Below are 19,107 nucleotides of genomic sequence, written 5' to 3' on the forward strand. Positions count from 1 at the left end.
CACACACACACACACACACACACACACACACACACACACACACACACGAGCACACACACACACACACGAGCACACATAGTGAACACATAGTGAACACATTTCCAAAAACCTTAGTGCATTGTTATCACAAGTGGCATTAGGGTATTTCTGGAAAAAAATTTGTTTTTCTTATTTTATTTTTATTTATTACTATAATTCTTCTTCTTCTTCTCCGATTACCTTCTGTTTTCATATTGCATTTATATGCGAGCGTAAATGCAACAATTGTTTCTACAATCCTACCTTCGTCTCTCTGTCATTGCATAACAAAAACAAGAAACGCATTATTTATTATTTGTATATATCGAGACGAATGTCATAAAATTTGTAACAGCGACGGACCTACTTTTTAATATAGGCCATTATGATATGACGCGGCTAGTAATGGTGGTTAACATATTTATTATTGTCCCTCGTAAGGCGAAAATAAATTATTTCACAAACAAACTCACGCATATGTACACACCAGCACACAGACACAGTTAACAATTTTTGTAAAAAAATTATACACAATAACTGTCAGAAATTGTTTTTAATGCACCGTAAACGAATAAATCACAAAACAGATTTTTAATCAAGGGAATGGTCCATTTTCAGTCTTTTTTTGTTTTTTTTTTTTTGCTTTAACAAAAAGAGTTTTACAAAACATGTTTTTTTTTTTTTTTTTTTTTTTTTTTTGTTTTCTTTGTTAAGAACTTTAGTAATAATTGAGATAGAAGCTGCATCTTATCAATCGTATCGATGGAATTTGCTCGTCTCATTGCATGGATGTCCAAATACAGTCTGTACCTCACTCAGCATACATTGATTACACTAACTATTAGTGGTAAATTGTATGTGGAACAGATATCGTTCCAAAATGAACTGGAGGCCATCATCATCATCTGTGCTTTTCCAATACATTATTCATTTATATGAAAATTCGATGTGGTCTCAAGCTCATACTAGCATCGAGAGGTCTTAACTACCAGAGCTTTGAATCATTACAAAACCACGGGTCCTAGCGAGCCCGTAGTCTTTCTGAGAACACACGATACTTTTATTTGAATTAGCTTTGCAGTTCGCTAGGATGAATGTCAATTTTCAAAGGAGACTTGCACAGAGAACTCTTGAATTCTTTTAGGAGCGTAGACAAACAATCCGTGGAATACTAGTTTGGTGCATATGTATCTATCTGCTGCATCCCAATCTCATTATTGCAAATTTTGTGCAAATTCGGTAAACGTGTAATCAAACTTATCGAATCCGGTCTACCGACCTAACGCAATTCCTTTGCCATCCCCATTATCTTCTATTATTGGATGCGTCCTGAGAGAGACGGATCATTTTTACGAAAACGAAGATCATCCATAAAAGACGTCATGGGTCAAATGGAACTTTAGAGTTCACCCACTAATTGGCCATTATCCTTCAGTGATAGCCAAGTCTCAAAACAATATCGACAATTGATCACAGGGGCATAGTTTTTCTCTTGATATATTAAACCTATTGAATTTGTTGGTGTACTCTACGTAAATGCTTGGATATAATAAAGCTCTGTGTGTACTGGCGCTTGACTCAACTGACGGAAAAACCAAAGATATATTAAGCTTAGATAGTCAGTCAGTCCCTAGGCCCTCCGATTTTCCTACTTCCAAGACTCAAATTACGACTTGTATGCGAGGTGTGAGAGCTGGTAATTTGGTTCGATGGCGCGGAGCGGGACGGACATGTGGCACAAGTGTGTGTGTGTTATTATTGTCTCTTAGTCTCGTGTATAAAAGTTTTCATATTGATATCTCCCGGTACTTTTTAGACAAAATACATTTTTTTTTTTTTTTGAGAAGAAGTTGCTACCTTCTATTAAATAATATATTATTTGTAATTATATCGTTTATAGCATAAATTTTCATATTTTATTTTTTTTTACGTACGTATTACGCAGTCAAAAAAGTCTCATCGAAAAACGTCGTTACATAAATTATGAAAATTATGTAAAATTTCTTTGTCATAAACATTTAAATTTTATGTTTCTCCTCTTCTTGTTGATCTGTTGTTGTTAATGTTTACTGCTTATCTGTTTGCGAATTTTATTTTTTTTATTTTTATGCAAATTAATTTTTATTAATATTTTATTTTATTTATTGGGGTAAACGGTATACCCGTGTGCCAACGTGCGCTCATTCAAGCGGGTTTCTATTGGTTTCATTAACAGCATATTGCGTAACGTATTCATGTATTTATATATCTATGTATGTACGTATATATGTATGTATATAATATGTAAATATAAATATAATGTATATATACACGAGAAACAGCAACTATAGCTAACTAATACGATAGCGATCAATGGCTGAGTTTTAAGTTAATTAAAATTCCTAAAAATTATAATTTGGGGCAAATTAAATTTAAAATTTTTAAAAATTTTTTTTTTTTTTTTGTAATTTTTTTAATTTATAATTTTTTATTTTTCTTACTATAATTATCATTTTCATTTATTTATTGCTTTTATCTTTATTTTCTCTGTCTTCCAACAGTTCCGTGTTCAATTTAATGATACTCTAACCTCGACTTTTGAATATCCATCCGAAGCGTCGTTAATATTAGATGAATCTTTTCTAAACGATAGCAGCAATTATTGCCTTCAACACGACGATGTTGGTAACAGCGGCCCCAGCAGTAGTCTTAGCGGTGGCTGTAGCGTTGATAGGGAAGAATTCACAAATGCTTATCAAAATCTGCATTTGGATAATAGTTTGTCGACTACAGATTTAATACAAATGCAACAGCAACAGCAACAGCAGCATCAAGAACATGAACAAAGACAGCAACACCATCATCATGTTGCTGTGGATGAAATTATACAATTGCCGACAACACCCGGTAACTTTTCTACGGCAACATCCACATCACCGTCCCCAGTGGCCAATAATACCAACAGCAAAAGCGATACAACCGTTGCACCCGGTGCAACAAAGTGTATATTGGGCAATTTACCATTAGGTAAGTCTAGCAAGTTTGAATTCTTCTTCCTAATTAAAAGAGTTCGTCTCCTGTTTGTTGTGTGTTCCCGTTTCTTTTCATTTAATTTAACTATATATTCCTTTCATTTCTTTTGTTTTTCTACTAACTTTAACTTTACGATTTACTTACATAGTTACGAGAGTCTTATTTTAATTATATGATGTGTTGTTATTGTTATTATTATATTTGTTTTTTTTTTACTAAACTAAACTTAAAAGTTGTAAAACATACATGTTTCACGTTCTACATTACTATTACTTACTATTTAAAAATATAAAGCAAAAACGATAACCGCCCTCAAGGGCCGTAATTTATATCCCGTAGTACCGGTGTATCCAGTTAACATAATTTTAGGTCCATTAATCAATTAATAAATGCATAAATGTTCCTAACACGAGATACATATATATATATATATATACTTATCGTCATTTGTCTGATTTTTTTTTTTTTTTTTTTTTTTTTTTTGCTGAAAATCTCAAAGTAACAAAAATTAAAGCAGAAAAATGAGAGTGTGAGTGGTGCGGTGCGAGTGGCTTTTATATGCCATGTACTATTGTATACATTTTGTTAAGATTTATTATATATAATATATATAACGAACTTGACACAATTTTGCTGACCAAGTTTAAAGAAATGATGGCAAAGCGATCACAAAAGTCCAAATGAAATGAAAAAGTGAAGCCGTCAACAGAGCATAGCAATCGATAACTGTCGTCAAGTAAAGATCGTCTTCTCTGATCTCGTGTATAGATATGTCAAATGCAAATAAATTCAAAAAATTGATCGCCGGCATTTATAATACGACCACGCCCACGCCCATTTTGATGGATTCTTATCTACCTTCCCTAAGTGCAGGATATTTTCGTTTTATACGAATTGTTTGGTCTTAACACGATTTTCAATATTTTATGCACTTTTTCTAATCAATTTTTTTTTTTTGATGTTTCTATAAATTTTTTTTTCTCAGTCCTCAAGAAATGCACCTTGTGACTGAATTCGTCCTCTATTTTTCGCAATTCAGTTAGCTTATGTCAATTATATGCGCACAAGAGTGAGATTTCGCGAATTATACATAGAATAAAGACGTCAGGTACTTTTTCCGCAATTTAATTTGGTTTTTCAAAGTATAATTTATTTTTTATATATGTATTTGAAGAATTACTTTGTGTAAGCACGAAATTAGTTCTCTAAATTTTAACTTTAATAAGAAAATTGTAATATTGTTCGTTGACACATCACGTACTTGCGCTGACACCAATCTACGGTTTTTCCATTCACCTAATATCTTTTTTTACGCGAATTTTTTGGGAACGCACTAGGTATATGTGAATTTAGGCAACGCCCAAAACGACTTCAGCCGAATCAATTTAAGCATATCTAATATTTATCCATATATGGATCGTGTTTACGAGAGGTTCTTCCATAATGCCATACATTCGTTTGTAGTGCTGTTTAGTCAGACATCACCCTTGGTCACAAGAAAGAAAAACGCATTATATGGAAATAATTGTCCATTTTCTTTTTCAATATTTCTTAATAAAAAAGAAAAACAAGGCGTTATTTTGGAATTTCAAAAAATTTCAATAAAGTCGGACCAATCTGACCATAACGTCGACAAAATACTTTGTGTATTTTAGGATAGAACGAATTTTTAATAATAGTAGTGGTGTTGGGCACAGTTAATGGTCAACTTTGCATGATTATTCAAATTTCACTGTTTCCTTTTACTAATCAAAAATGTTTTTGCAGATGTTTTCGAGACAGAAAGCAAAACAAAAGAAAGAAAAAAAAATGGATGCTCTTTCCAAGTTCATTTAATTTATTTAATGATGCGTCTGTCTAGAAAAACTGATTAAAAAAATTTTGGCAGCAAAAAATTACTTTCTCCTTATTGGTTGGTTAAACAATCAAGCTTAGTTCCATCAAGATGCTCGAGAGATATATAGTTAATGCATAGTTTATATATATATTTGGTGGGCCATCTGGGAAGTGCGGTGTGGTGGCATGAGCGGCTTCGTCTCCCTATAGTAAGAGAACATCCAAAGGTGTATAGCATGGCGTAAGCTCTGTAATGGAATAATAAGTCATGCAGTTGTTAATAAGTGTCCACGGCGTCAGGTTGCTCAAAAGTAGGTGCACTATCCATCCGACTATCAGGATGAATGCCTTCTTACCTGACTGCTGGGTACGGCCCTTCGGGGAGTATCGTTAGTGGCTGCGCTTATCCCGAACTGGGGAACTAACCATGAGGTGTTTAGAGAGGCCTCGACGCTTACAAATAAGCGAGAAAACAGCTCCCACACATACTTTTTTTCAGTACCTCAGGAGTAGAAGGGACCTGCTATTGTCCCACTCCTTAGAGGGCCTTGGTTATCGCTTGTCCAGATAAAATGCCATCGTATGCCATCGGCCTTCAAGGGAGGGGCACACGCAAACCTATATAAGGAATCTGCCTATATTCATAATAAATACGATTTGCGTAAGACTTTCAATCGACTTATTGTCCCGCTTCTGTCTGTCCGTGTGTACCCTCTGAAAGCTTTTGGGCAGAATCATCTTGTGAGTTCAGTGGGTGCCCAAGGTTCGTACCGAATATTTGATTTTTAACACTAAATTTTTTTACTACTTTTATTTAGACTACTCTTTCAGCTATGTGTAAGTCCTTTTTATTTAAGAATTCTTATAAACGTTTATTTTTTTTGACCATGGTACACCAAAAATTTCTTTTTCTGCTTGTCTGCCCGTCTTATGTCTGTCCATATATAATTGTGTTTACACAACAGGACGCAATTTTTGAAACGATTTGATGAAATTTTCTACACTGACATACTTTTACTTAACAACGAACGATATTGAAAATAGTTCGGACAGGTCTACTTTTTCGATCATATGGTCAAATGTTGAAACTTTCAAAATTTTTCGCTGTGCAATAGTATTTCGATACTCTAAATAGATATGAGAGATTTTGTTCGGTTTAGGGCAATGTTTCGAACCCCCTCTCATATGATCGTTCCTACGAAGACTGCACCTTTGTATGGTTAAAAGGTCTAATTTTCAATATATCACGGCGAAAATTGTTTCGTAATACTAAATTGACAACGAAATTAATCTTACAATATTTAGACCACATAGGTTTATTTTTTGGATACCAGCGCGCATAAAAGATCTCAGGAAATGTAAACCCTTATACGCCAAAAAGCTGTAAAATTCGTTCGTGATAGCAACTGAGTCGATTTTTGACAAGTAAATTTGCAAAATTTGGATCGCATCGAGCGATTTCGATATGTCGAGCATCCGTCAACATGCGGGTTTTCACGAAAAGTATGCCTCTGCATAAGAGTAATGTGCAACTTTTGGTGCGTTATTACCAAGACGAGTATCTAATGGTGGGTCTTGCCCGATTATAATATTTTCACTTGCGTTTTTTTTTTTTTTTTTTGCTCAATCTATGTGTTGTACGCATTTGATCTATCTTTATTTAGTGGAAGATCTTTCATTGCGGGCTTTCCTCAACGAGTTTCGTTTGCGAAAGAACTCGGCTTTCTGTCGTCAAGAATCGTCGTAGCGCAATCAAACGCGAACTGGTTGATGAATTATTCATTCCTTGAGAATCGCGCACGAAGCAATACAGCAAATATTTATGCGGATTTGCATTTTTTCAATCGACGTTTAATTGTTCGTCCGAGTCAATTTAGCCACGCGATTTGCACACGATATCAAATAAAGCTAACGCAAATGAGGAGCTCCTTTGGAAAGGATTATATAGTCTACTCTCTCTAAAGAAAGAATAATAATAATAGTGTAGTTTTTTATACCCACCACTGTTAGATGGGGGGGTGTACACATTTATTTTTTTTTTATTTCATAATATTAGTAACACCCAAAAGCAAGCTTCAGAGATCCTATAAAATATATATATTCCTGATCAGCGTAAAATTCTAAATGGATACAGCCATGTCCCTCCGTCTGTGTGGTGTGTGTGGTTGGCACTCTCCTGGTCGCAAAAATGAAGAATTTGATAGAAACATTGAAAGTTTTTGCACGCAGGTTGGCATTGAAAATGGCCCAAACTTGTCAGAGCAGAAGCTGGCAGTGAAGCATGAACTGAGCGCAACTCTGTTTTTCTTAACAAAAATTTGTGAGCTTTTGCGCGTTCGTTTCTAAAAAATCATAAAATTATAACGCACATCTACTTTCCGAAAGACTCTACTCTTTACGTGCAAAAATGAAAAAAATCAGCGATGCCCCCAAAAAGTTACGAGCGATTACATTTTATTTTTTTTACTTTTTTGAGGTTTTATGCTTATTTGCCATAGAGCAAACAAGACAAAATGCTTAAAACTAAATTCTAAAATGAATACGGGAGACATTGCGATGACTTTTTTCATAATAATAATAGCGATGTTGGTATCAAATAAAAGAGCATGGAGGAGAGTAGAATGCGAAAAGCACAGCGGTGGGTATTTGTTTTTTTTTTTTTTTTTTTTTCTATATATGGCGTCTGAGCAAAAAAGTTATTTCTAAAATACTTATATCTTTTAATACTAAGTTTTTCAAATTTTATCTTCAACAGTTTCGCAGGATTCTTCTTCTATCGTGTTAGAGGACAGTCCGCGGCATTTTTGCTGTCCAAAAATGAAAATAACTTTAAATATATTTTTGAAAAGTTCTTTCGTCATCTTAAAAAATATTTCCAAAATATTCAGGTTCGTTTTAAAGCGCTCCCTTCCCCACCCAACCACACAAAATTTAAAAACAAATCCAAGCAAAATCATGAAAATCATCTTTTGAAGCCTTTATATAGATTACGTTCTTTGATATCAGCCATCGTCGTAAAAACAAACTAATCAGATAATCATCACATCTTTTAAAGGGGCCTGAATTTAATTGCGCGGCCAAAAGAAATCCCCTTTCGAAATACTTTCACTCATTATCGACGTCCCCTTTCTCCTGTTTGTTGACCCCCCCCCCCCCCCACCCTCCCCTTGCCCATGTGGTTCAGTAAAAATTAGTTTATGGAGAATTTTTAGACATTTTTAAAGTAAGCAATTTTTGCAGATTACCCAAATCACGACGAGAGTATACACTCCGACGCGATAAACTTGCGGAAAGAAACGAAGGAAATGCCACAGTCGCGACGCATATCAGCGACGGCAAATCCACAACCAGAACAACAACAAGAAGATAGACATCAAGAATTAATTCTACCTTTCCTCATACAAGAGACGACTGCATTACCATCAACACCACCACCACCTACGTCAATTTTAAATCAAAAAGCAATCAAAGCAATGAAACCTTTGATACCCAGCAAGCCGGACTATTTATTGTCCACGCCTGCATCGGCAAAGAAACAGTTACCTTCGAACCCCCCCGTATCAACCGACTTCATGAGGAAACAGCTTCGTTCGTTACCTCTCGATAATAATCAAAATGAAGAAATTCTTTTGAACTCCGTGCCTAACAATGGAAATGGGAACTCATCTGCCGTGACTGCCTTTTCCATTGCACGGCATAAGAAAGTCCTGAATAATCCGCAATACGCTTGTTTCCTTAAGCAAGATTCCGCGATGCAAATACAAAGAAGCCGATCTAATGAATTTTGCGAGGGCCAGCGATTATCGAAATCGAGGAGAAATTCTTCGACGATAATATTGCGTCGTATATCGCTTCATAATCTCGATTATCAGAAATCTGCCTCAAGCGTATCATCAGCACCACCATCATCGCAAACATGCCCTTCTTACTATAGTTTAGATGTAAATTTTCCGAAAAAGAATGGAACCGATAGTCTAGAAAAATCTTTAGCTAAAGCAACCCCAAATAATACTACTACCATTATCCCCGCCTCTGCTTGCGGCTGTAATGCTTTCAATACAAGTGAAGAACTTTTAGAAAATTCTTCAAATTTTATCCATAACAGCTTCGAGAGTCCTAATAATAATAATAATAATAATAATAATAACCAGCACCACAATTCCTTACGAAGGCCTAAGCTTTCAAAGCAACCTCACACTAATATTACAGACTTCCCGTTAGAAGAACTTTCTAACGCTAGTAACGCAACAGATAATTCTAGAATAAAACGAAAAATTCGTCCAATCGATAAGGAGGCATCCTTAGATAGGTTTCATTCATTCGATGATGGCACAGAAACGGATGCAAATCTCAATCAATCATTGAATGGAAATATGGACGAAGGCTTAATAAAAAAATTTAAATCAAAAAATTTTGAAATGTTATCGGAAGACGGGGCCAATTTCACAGAGAAATTAGAAAATTCTATACAATCAAAAGAATCGGAAATTTTCGGAGAAAATTTTGAATTGTTATCAGCAAAGTGTACAAATTTAATTGATGAGTCGGAAACCATTGTTCAATTAGCGAACGTAGGAAGAGATTTAGAAAAATTAATAGGAAAATCAAAAGATTCCAATAAATTGATTGAAGAGAAAAATATTCAACAAACTTTTGAGAATATAAAAGAAAAGTGTACGGACGTCACGCAACTGTCACAGGGAAAATTAGCAGAGACGATGATGCCATCAATTGAAAATGCAAAAAATTATATAATAATAGAGGAAAGCTCTCTAGACTTAACTGAATTTGACAAAGAAACGAACCGTCCAACAGGAAATTTTAATATAACAAGCGGTAGTCCTTTTAAAATAACTGAAGAATTGCCAAAATTATCGTCACCTACACTTTTGCGAAACTTTTTAAATCAAAATTCAAATAAAACGAATAACAAGAACAGCGACAACACAGAATCAATTGAATCTCAAGAGACGGGAAATTGCGCGACGGTAATAATATATTCGTCATCGGACGGCGAATCGTTAAGTATTTGCGAAAAGTTGAAAAATTCTCAAAATACGGTCGGTTTGGATGATAACGATAACGATAACGATAACGATTTAGAAAAGATGAAAAACTATACGGAATTCAAAAAAGTCCCGAGCAGTAGTGACAGCGAGAAGACAGAGAGAAATGAAAGGAAAGTTTCAGAAAATTCTGTATCTACTCAGGAATACGTGGTCAGAACAACAGCAATAAATGAAATAAGTAAAAATATAAAAGTAGAGGAATTTTCTCAACGCTATAGCAATAGTTGTAATAGTAGTGGTAGTAGGAATAATCGCAGTAATCATTTAATAAAGAATTCTGAAAAAATTGAAGACGGTACAAAAACCTTGGCCACGACTCCGAGAAGCACTAAAAATAAAAAACAAAAATGCGTGAAAAATAATAATAATAGCGATAAAAATATTTTAATCAAAAACCGATTAAATGTGTTGGAAGGTTTTAAAGAACGCTCCACCGACAAATTATCTGCTCTTCAAGAAGACCGCAATTCGTTATTGACTGAAAATTCAATCGAAACTTCAATAATTGACACATTGAGAACAACAAGAAATTTTAAAGAATTACTAATCCCTAAATCATCTCTTAAAGACTTGGAGGAAGGAATTGATGATTCGTTAAACTCGATTAATAATAAATCGGTCAGAAATTTATTGAAAAATACGACAACTTCAATTACTCAAGAAAAAGAAAAGTCCTCTCCTGCCAATTCTTTCGAAAAAGAAAAGTTACGGAAATCGAAAACGGCATTGGAATTGGAATCGGCATCAGAAAATATATTACCCATCAAGAGAAATTCGATTAATTTAACTAAAAATAATTCGTCGGCCGGCAATAATTTAATGGAAAATTCATCGAATAATAATTTACAAACAAAAAAGTATTCGTTTTCCTCCTCTAAAAGTACAATAAAATTTTACGAATCTTTAAGCGTAGACAAGAAGAACCAAACGCCTAAACTTGTTCGATCCAAATCGGATTTAACTGCTTTAAAGAACGCTACAAGTTTAGCGATAAAGAAAAAAAATGCCAATAAATCATCGAAGGAGGAGAAGGACGAGGAGGAGGAGGAGCGTGCTAAAAGAAAAGATACTGAAGATAAGATAAAAACGAAATCATCTATACCGTTGCATACAACAATCAATAATGGTATTAATAGCGAAACTCTGACAACACTGACTGCAATCAATTCTAATGATGACAAAGATTGCAAACCGACTACTACATCGTCTATTAATAATGATAATAATAGTAATATGAACTATTCGACCACGAATACCACTACTGGTACTACTACTACTACTACTACTACTACTAATTCTACTTCTAGTACTACTACTTCTGCTACTACTTCTAGTACTACTACTTCTGCAACTACTTCTACTACTGCTACTACTACTACTGCTACTATTATTACTACTGCTACTACTACTAATACTACTATTACTGATGCCACCATTACGTCTAGGTCAGTGTATTCTACTAATACCTTAGTGACTGAATTAACGTTACTGCAGAAAACTGCAGAAAATTTTATTAATTCAACTACTAAAACCACCACCACCATTCCAACCGTAACGTCAACAACAACAACAACAACAAAAATAACAACAAAAACAACTGATATTATCAAAATACCAATAATAAGTACCACAACTCTTTCTCAAAGTTCAGTCACAAGTGAACACTCAGCGAGTAGTAGCACACCAGTTGAATCCGTAAACAACACACTAACAATTGATGATACCACGAAAACAATTCACTGTAAAACTAACACTAAAGATAAACCCATTTTAAAGGAAAGGAAAATGCTACGACACACTGCAAGTAGCAGTGCGCCGCTTTCAACGCTAACTAAAAGTATAAATAATAATAACTATAATAATGTAGTAAAGGTGATGGGCTATCAAAGAAAACTAACAAAACCTACTCTGATAACTTGCAACTATTCTTCTTCTCCTGACGACATTTCTATAGCCTCCACTACTACCACTGATTATAAATTGGTCAACAACTGTTCAACTAAGCCTAGCCAAACACCAAAGCTACCGCCTCGCCGTTCTAAAATCACTGGCAATTCTACAACTTCTTCTTCTGCTTCTACTTCTTCTTCTTATTCTTCTGCTTCTGCTTCTAAGTTAACATCTCCATCCGTCTACATGCCAACCGCTGCTTGCGGTATTACGACCACCAAATCAAGCAACGTCGTCACCACCAACAATCGTAGCATCTCTACTACTTTAAGCACCATTGCTCCTCTACGTAGACGCATACCTGGCAACACTTTGTATTACGTTTAAAAAAGCACTTTGAATTAATACCTTTTTCTCTTTCAATTTTCCTCACTATCTACCTCTGTTTGTGTGTGTGTTTATGTGTGAAAGTAAGCATTATTATTATTATATTTCTTCCTATGAATTTGATTATAAAGGTTGGGTGTAGTTTGCGGCATTTTTTTCTTTTTTTCTTCTTCTTATTTTATTGATGTGTGCTTAAATGTAGTTTACACTAAACTGTGTATGTTGTTATGCAATAGTTGCGGTTACGGTTGTCCTTTAAGCGCGCGTAGCATATATTTATTATTTTAAAACTTATAAAACGGACATATTGCTATAAAAATAAATTTATTTTTGTGGTGTTTCCTTAAGTTCCAAGATTTTTGCAAAAATTTGCAAAAAGCTATCTGTAGTTGCCAAGCAAATCGCATAAGCTATACATATATTAGTGTACGGTACGGTAGTGTAACGGTACGGGAAGCTTATAATCTTTTGTTTTATTCGCTAGTCTGATTAGAAATCCTATTTAAGAAATTTACATATATATATATATATATATATATATATATACATATATATATATTTATATATGTATATATATTGATCTTGAATAATGAACAATTTAGCAAATTTAGCATAATTGTAGGGGCATTTTCTAATCTTATTATAAAGGAGTACAACACCGCTTCAGGTGTTATTTGAGCAAATGCCAAGCAGCAACATTCATTTAGTCCACATGACTACTGTCATTTAAACGAGCAGAGGCAGTGGCCACAGCGATCACCGCTGTAGTCATCAGAAAGATTTACATCGACTCCAGCAGTATTTGCATTACTTCCCGCACCGCCTGTACCGGCGTTAGATCATGTCTTCACTGTGTTTTAAGTACCCGTTAACCTAATTTGTAAAATGCTTCCGCATTATTGCTATTAAATTCTTGCTAAGACAGTTTTTCCAAACTGTTGGTGACTCGGATAAAGACGGCGAACTAAATACATTAGATGCTGGTCTCATAAGGTGTTTAACTTAATAGGCTGCTTACCTTAGGCTTTTAAAAGCCCCATCCACCAAGTGTTCCACGAGTACTCAATTGGATCAAATGAACTTTACTGCTGACACTGTCTGCAACAACTCAAACGGTGTTGCACTCATTTATATTTATAATGAAATCGAAAAAATATATATATATTTGAGAGAGAGAGCAACATGGAACATGGACTTTTTTCAATTATTTATTTATTTATATATATTTTTTTTATTTCTTTTATTCTAAGAAATTATTGTAAGTAAATCAATTCAACATTTAAGATCTCTCCAAGCTTTACATAATACCAACGATAATATCATCTCATGTTCTCGTCGAAAGCCCTAGTGACCTATTAACATTATCAATTAGTTTTATGTATGTGCCCCTTCAGACACAAGACTTTGGATCGCTGAAGCTGAATTTAAAGCAAATTTAAACTGAATCGTTCTTCGCAATGTAATAGCGAGCCATCGCAGCCACATGTCTATTCTTAATATGAAGACGACTGATGGACATTAATGAAATTTTTACGTCTCCTTTATAAGTAAGAATTGAAAAATCAATCTGTGAGAAAAATGCATTTTCCAGGCCTGTCCGATTTAAATAGTTTTTTTTTGCCATCAGCAATAAAACTCGTTAACTGTACAATATTAATTTTTCATTAAAAGTTATATCAGAGTGAACTCCCTCTAATTTGCTTAACAAAAGCATCATCATCAACAACAACAACAATAGTAATTTACATTTTACCCTCCCGAATTTTTTTACTCGATTTGTGTTGCACTATTCAGGTTCGGCTTTCTTCTTCTTTGTCTTCCCCGATTGGAATATAAGTATGTGCGTCTCCTAACTGTGACAAATACATGAAAAATTACTTTACATAAGAACGAGCTGCTGCGATTTTAATTAATAAAAAAAAAAAAGACTATTTGAAAAAAAAAATATAAAAAAAAGAATCTCTCCGACTCGCCCACTACTTCAAAATCTAGGCAAAATTTTTTCTTTCGTGTCAATTTTGCAAACATTATTATTATTATTATTTAGATATCTTATCGCACGTTTTTCATTATTCAAATTAAAAATTTTCTTTATTTCTGTTTACATGCTTATCTGTAAAAAAAAAAAAAAAAAAAAAATTTTCATTTTGCGATATATTAAAAATTATTAAAGAATACTTTTATAAATATGAAATTTCATTAATATTTTTGAGAACTATATTTACTTAATATATATAACTGATTCTCTTTACACTCTTCTTCTCATATACATTTTAAAATATATTTATATAAGTTTTTATAAAATTGTTTCTCTATATTAACCATTTTTTTTTTATATATTTTCAGATGTTACTTAAACTAATTTTTCCTTCCATTTTCATAATTACAAAACCAAAACAAAAAAAAAAACAAAAAAAAAAAAAAAAGAGACAGGCTTCAAGTTAGAATATGATATATAAAATATATAAAATATATATATGATATGATGTTATGATATATGCCAAAAAATTAAAAATTAAATTTGCTCAAAAGCTTTTATTATTATTATTATTGACATGTCTAACGTCAAGCCAGGTTTACTTTTTTTAATCCAACAATCATCATCTAATCATCTTTACAAAATCCGACGCTTAAGTTTCATTCAGCATAACTTTTGTTCACCACCTTTACACCTTTAATTTTTGAAAATTTAAAAATATTTATTAGATTTTTTCAAATATGTATACATATATATAAATATAATATATATATATATATATATATATATATATATAATATATAATACATATGTAGAATAATTACAACCACAGTAATATTTTCAAAAAAAAATTGCTTAAGGTAACTAACATTTCATTATAATAATTTTCACAAATTTTTATTTAAAATTATTATATGTACTTTGGGAATGTTTTTTTTTTTTTTTTTTTTTTTTTTTGAATAAGAAAAGGGTTTTCATAGTTTAATATTGTTCGTTTTTTTTATTCTTGTAATTAAATCGAAGCATGCAAACCGCGTGAAGTTCAATAATTCCAATAATAGTTTAGCAAATGTTGTGTTGAAGGCTTGAAGTGCGTCTAAGAATCCACTGCACTGACACCGATACCGCCGAAAACGCGGATTTATTTCGAAAAGAACACTTTTCAAAAAACCAAATACCATAATAGGTCTTCTCTCTACTTTAGCGGAGTAACTCAGAAGAATGAAATCATCTGACCTACGAGCGCCTAAAATCAAATGCTGCGCTTATTCTCTCGATAAGAGTTAATTTCTTCTTCTATTCTTCTCTATTCTTCTATTCGCTTTGTGATCGGAAAAGTAATTTGTATATATTCGCAGGTATTTTTTTTTTTTTTTTTTTTTTTTTTTTTGGATTTGATGAACAGCATTGAAATTCTATTCAGTATACACAACAATAAAATTTGACTTCTTTTAGCTGTCATTGCATTTCATATTAGATGTCCATTCGTACTAAGAAGCGCTATAACGCCATCCCCTGTCTCAGTGAGACAACATTATGACCTGAAGCGTATGTCTGTCAGCAAAATTGTCCGTTGTGTTCAAGCACCACTACTCTCCGATTATTAAAATTAAGCATTTTGAATGAAATTTTTTTTTTTTTTATTAAAATTTATAGAGGAGACACCATCATTATCGCGATCATCATCATCATGATGTGAGGCTTGAGATTGGTTACTTTTGATATAAACTTTTTAAGCCCTTTTTTTTATAGTAAACTTTAATTTCTTTTTCTTTTGTGTAATTAATTTTTTTTGCTTAGCTTTTCTTCTTCTTTTTTATTTGTTTAAGCTTTTGTCTATGGCTTTTTATCACAATCAAATGTAAAATTTTAAAAAAATTAATAAAAAAAAAAAAAAAAATGTATTAATGAGAATATTTTCTCCCGTTTGTGTACCACAGGTTCAGCACAACTTAGCTTCTACACGCCTATAAAAGCTCCTTTAGATAAACATTTTCAATTGGGTATAACTCGAGCACCGTTGTTAGGCAGCAGCAGCAGTAGCAGCAGCAGCAGCAGCAGCAGCAACAGCAGTCATACTAAGAAAGATAAGAGAGAGTCGGATTCGAGTGCTAGCACATCAACCACGACCACCACCACCACCACCACCAACAGTGCCACCGCAACAAACTGTGACGGTTTTAATAATTTATTGATAAATGGCGTAAACGGTGGCGGCAGTATTGTGGGTATCACCGATGGTTTAAACTATGAGAATAATGATGCAGCAAATGGCGAGCAACGTAGAGGCGACGATCAACCAGATAGTTTGCCATTTATTAAACCAGCTGATGATGATCTCAACGTAGCTTATAGTGAAGGAACTCAGAAAACAGATTTATTATATTGAACTTAAAAGCAGCGGCAAACACGCTTCAAGTTTGTCTTGTAAAAGGAAATCTTCTGGAAAAAAGTGGAAAGGAAAAAAAAAAATAAAAAAAATAAAAAACATTGCTTAAATAATTATCCGCTTATTTTTATATATTTTCTAAAAACATATTTGCTACATGTATTATGTATGTGATCGTGCTTTATTCCGATTTATATTTTAAAGGCACTTTTTTTTTCTCTTTGATTTTCTATTTTCGAATATTTTATTGAAAAATCGAAAACAAATCTATTTTATAGTAATGTTTCATCTTAAACTGAAAATAAATTTAAAAAAAAAGAGCTTAAAAATTTGAGAAAAAAGCAAAAGAAATCAATTTCCGAAGCATGATAATGAAAATATCAAATATATTTAGTGTTATCAAAACCCTATATTATACATAGAAAAAGAAAACAACAATTTTTGTCAAACGATTGCATTTATTTATATAAAAAGAAAGAAAAAACTTGTGTAACAAAAATTTATTTATATATATAACATATACATCAAGCATTCTTCGTCTTTATACATATATTAAAAAAATGCTAATAATAATAATAATAATAATAATAATAAAAAAAACAAATATATATTATATGAGAATTAGAAAGTATTTAAAGGAAAAAGGCGATAGAAAGGTAGCGAAAATAAGAGCCTTTTTTAAAAAAGAATAATTAGAAAAAAAAAAAAAACACCCACAAGATTAAAATTGATTGATTTCTTATTATTTCTTTTAATTTCTTTTATGCTTTTTCACTTTTTTGTAAATCTATAATTTATTAATATCGTCTGCTTTTCAATTTAACTTTTTTCTTTTCTTATTTATTTTTTATTTTTTTTGTTTTTTTGTAGTTCATTTTCATGTGGCTCTTTTTTTAAATATATAAATGTTTAAAAAAAAAAAAAAAAAAAAAACAACAACAACTATATACATAAATAAATATGAAGATTTAATACTTTTTAAATTAATTTTTTTGTGTTTTCATTTTTTATGTTATACTTGTATTTAAATATATAAATATAGTTATTACGGTTTTATTTATCATTCCTCTTAGTTTTTAATCGCTTAATTTTATAATTAATGTAACCCTATATTTATTTATTTATGGTATTTCATATAAATATATATATATATGTATATATATATTTTATATCTGGCTTCCTTCGGAGGGGTACATTAAATTCGTCAAATACCAAGTCGAAGAGACTATTCCATTAATTGTATGTGTGGCTCATTACTCTTTTTTCTTAAAACTTTATTTCCACTTGCGCACGCAATTTTTAACTAATATTTATGTGAATACCTCGTCGATGATCGCCATGATCGAATCTTGCCGTTCCGTCCGTAGAATTTGAGCCATGGATGCCTTTTCAAAATTCCGATTAAAAAGAGTAAACGAGGTTTTGAGAATCCCGTCAGGTTGAATTCAAAGATCAGCCTTAGTCGAAATATAGGTTTCGCCGCTTCTATAGTGAAGAAAAAATTACAAATTAACAACTATCCATCTTAGCCTTCTTTATTATATACAAATTATACAATATACTTCCACGTTATTGAGTGTTTATTCACATACGTTATACGCATGCAAACACGGCGATAACATTAGGTTTAGGTAAAACGCCTGATGTCATGTATGAACTGCATGAATATATATATATATATATATAGTAGGGCGATAAGGTTTTCATAGTTGACTATAATTTCTTTTGAAATATACCCCAACTCCAATGGTGTGTCATTCTGTACAAAGTTGTATTTCAACATCTTCTATTGCTTATAGCGGGCATGGTTTTGGGCGAATGATCTGTAACCATATCGTATATAAGAACTGACATATATTACGAGGTTCAGTCTTCTGCCTCAATAAATATTCGTGACGCTGGCGGTTTTTGAAAATTAACGACAAAAACGATTAATACTAAGTCGTCGACTTTGAAATATGAATACTTGACGGGATTTGTGATGTGTGTTTGCGTGGACGGGTAGCTTGTGACCGTTAAAAAACAAATATAATCAGATGGCAGATTTAATTAAGTTTTTTTTTAATTTCAGCTTAAAGAATATCATTTTTACAAATAATCTAGAATTTTATGAAAACATGCATACATATAAATATTATATAAACAAAAATGTACTTATATCATATATACATTCAGAATATATGTTATAAACATTCACATATACCGAACGACCATTCAAGTCATTTACAATGAAATATCAAAACATAACCTAATATTAAAAAAGAAGAAAAAAAAAAAAAAAAGATATGTAAACATAAACATAAACAAATAATGTATAACTTGACAAAAATAATCAAAAAGAAAATAAACATAGAAAGACTAAATTAGAAAAAGTGTTTGAAATAAAAACCGAACTCGTCTTGTAACGAATTTTACGTATGCGCGGTTCCATGGTTAAAAATGACAGACGGTTATGGAATTTTTGTTAGAAAACACTGTAGGAAACGAACAGAAAAAAGGCAAGTCCAAAGAAAGGATATATATATGTA

The 19,107-nt window shown here is 32.4% G+C and overlaps 1 protein-coding gene across 2 annotated transcripts in view; it reads left to right on the plus strand.

Moving 5' to 3' along the window:
- LOC119644594 (serine-rich adhesin for platelets) overlaps positions 1–17,070 on the plus strand; it is a 62,170-nt gene extending 45,100 nt beyond the window's left edge. The window contains exons 4-5 of one of the 2 annotated variants that reach the window (XM_038044196.1): positions 2,559–3,024; positions 16,131–17,070. In XM_038044196.1, coding sequence (XP_037900124.1) covers positions 2,559–3,024; positions 16,131–16,579 — 915 coding nt within the window. In that variant the 3' untranslated portion in view covers positions 16,580–17,070. Of the gene's footprint in view, positions 1–2,558; positions 3,025–11,889; positions 12,295–16,130 lie in introns of those variants that run through there. The other variant, XM_038044197.1, reaches the window with a different exon arrangement.
- The last annotated feature ends 2,037 nt before the right edge of the window (positions 17,071–19,107 follow it).

This window comes from Glossina fuscipes, unplaced genomic scaffold (assembly GCF_014805625.2).
Source record: "Glossina fuscipes isolate IAEA_lab_2018 unplaced genomic scaffold, Yale_Gfus_2 0, whole genome shotgun sequence".
Classification (NCBI taxonomy): domain Eukaryota; kingdom Metazoa; phylum Arthropoda; class Insecta; order Diptera; family Glossinidae; genus Glossina; species Glossina fuscipes.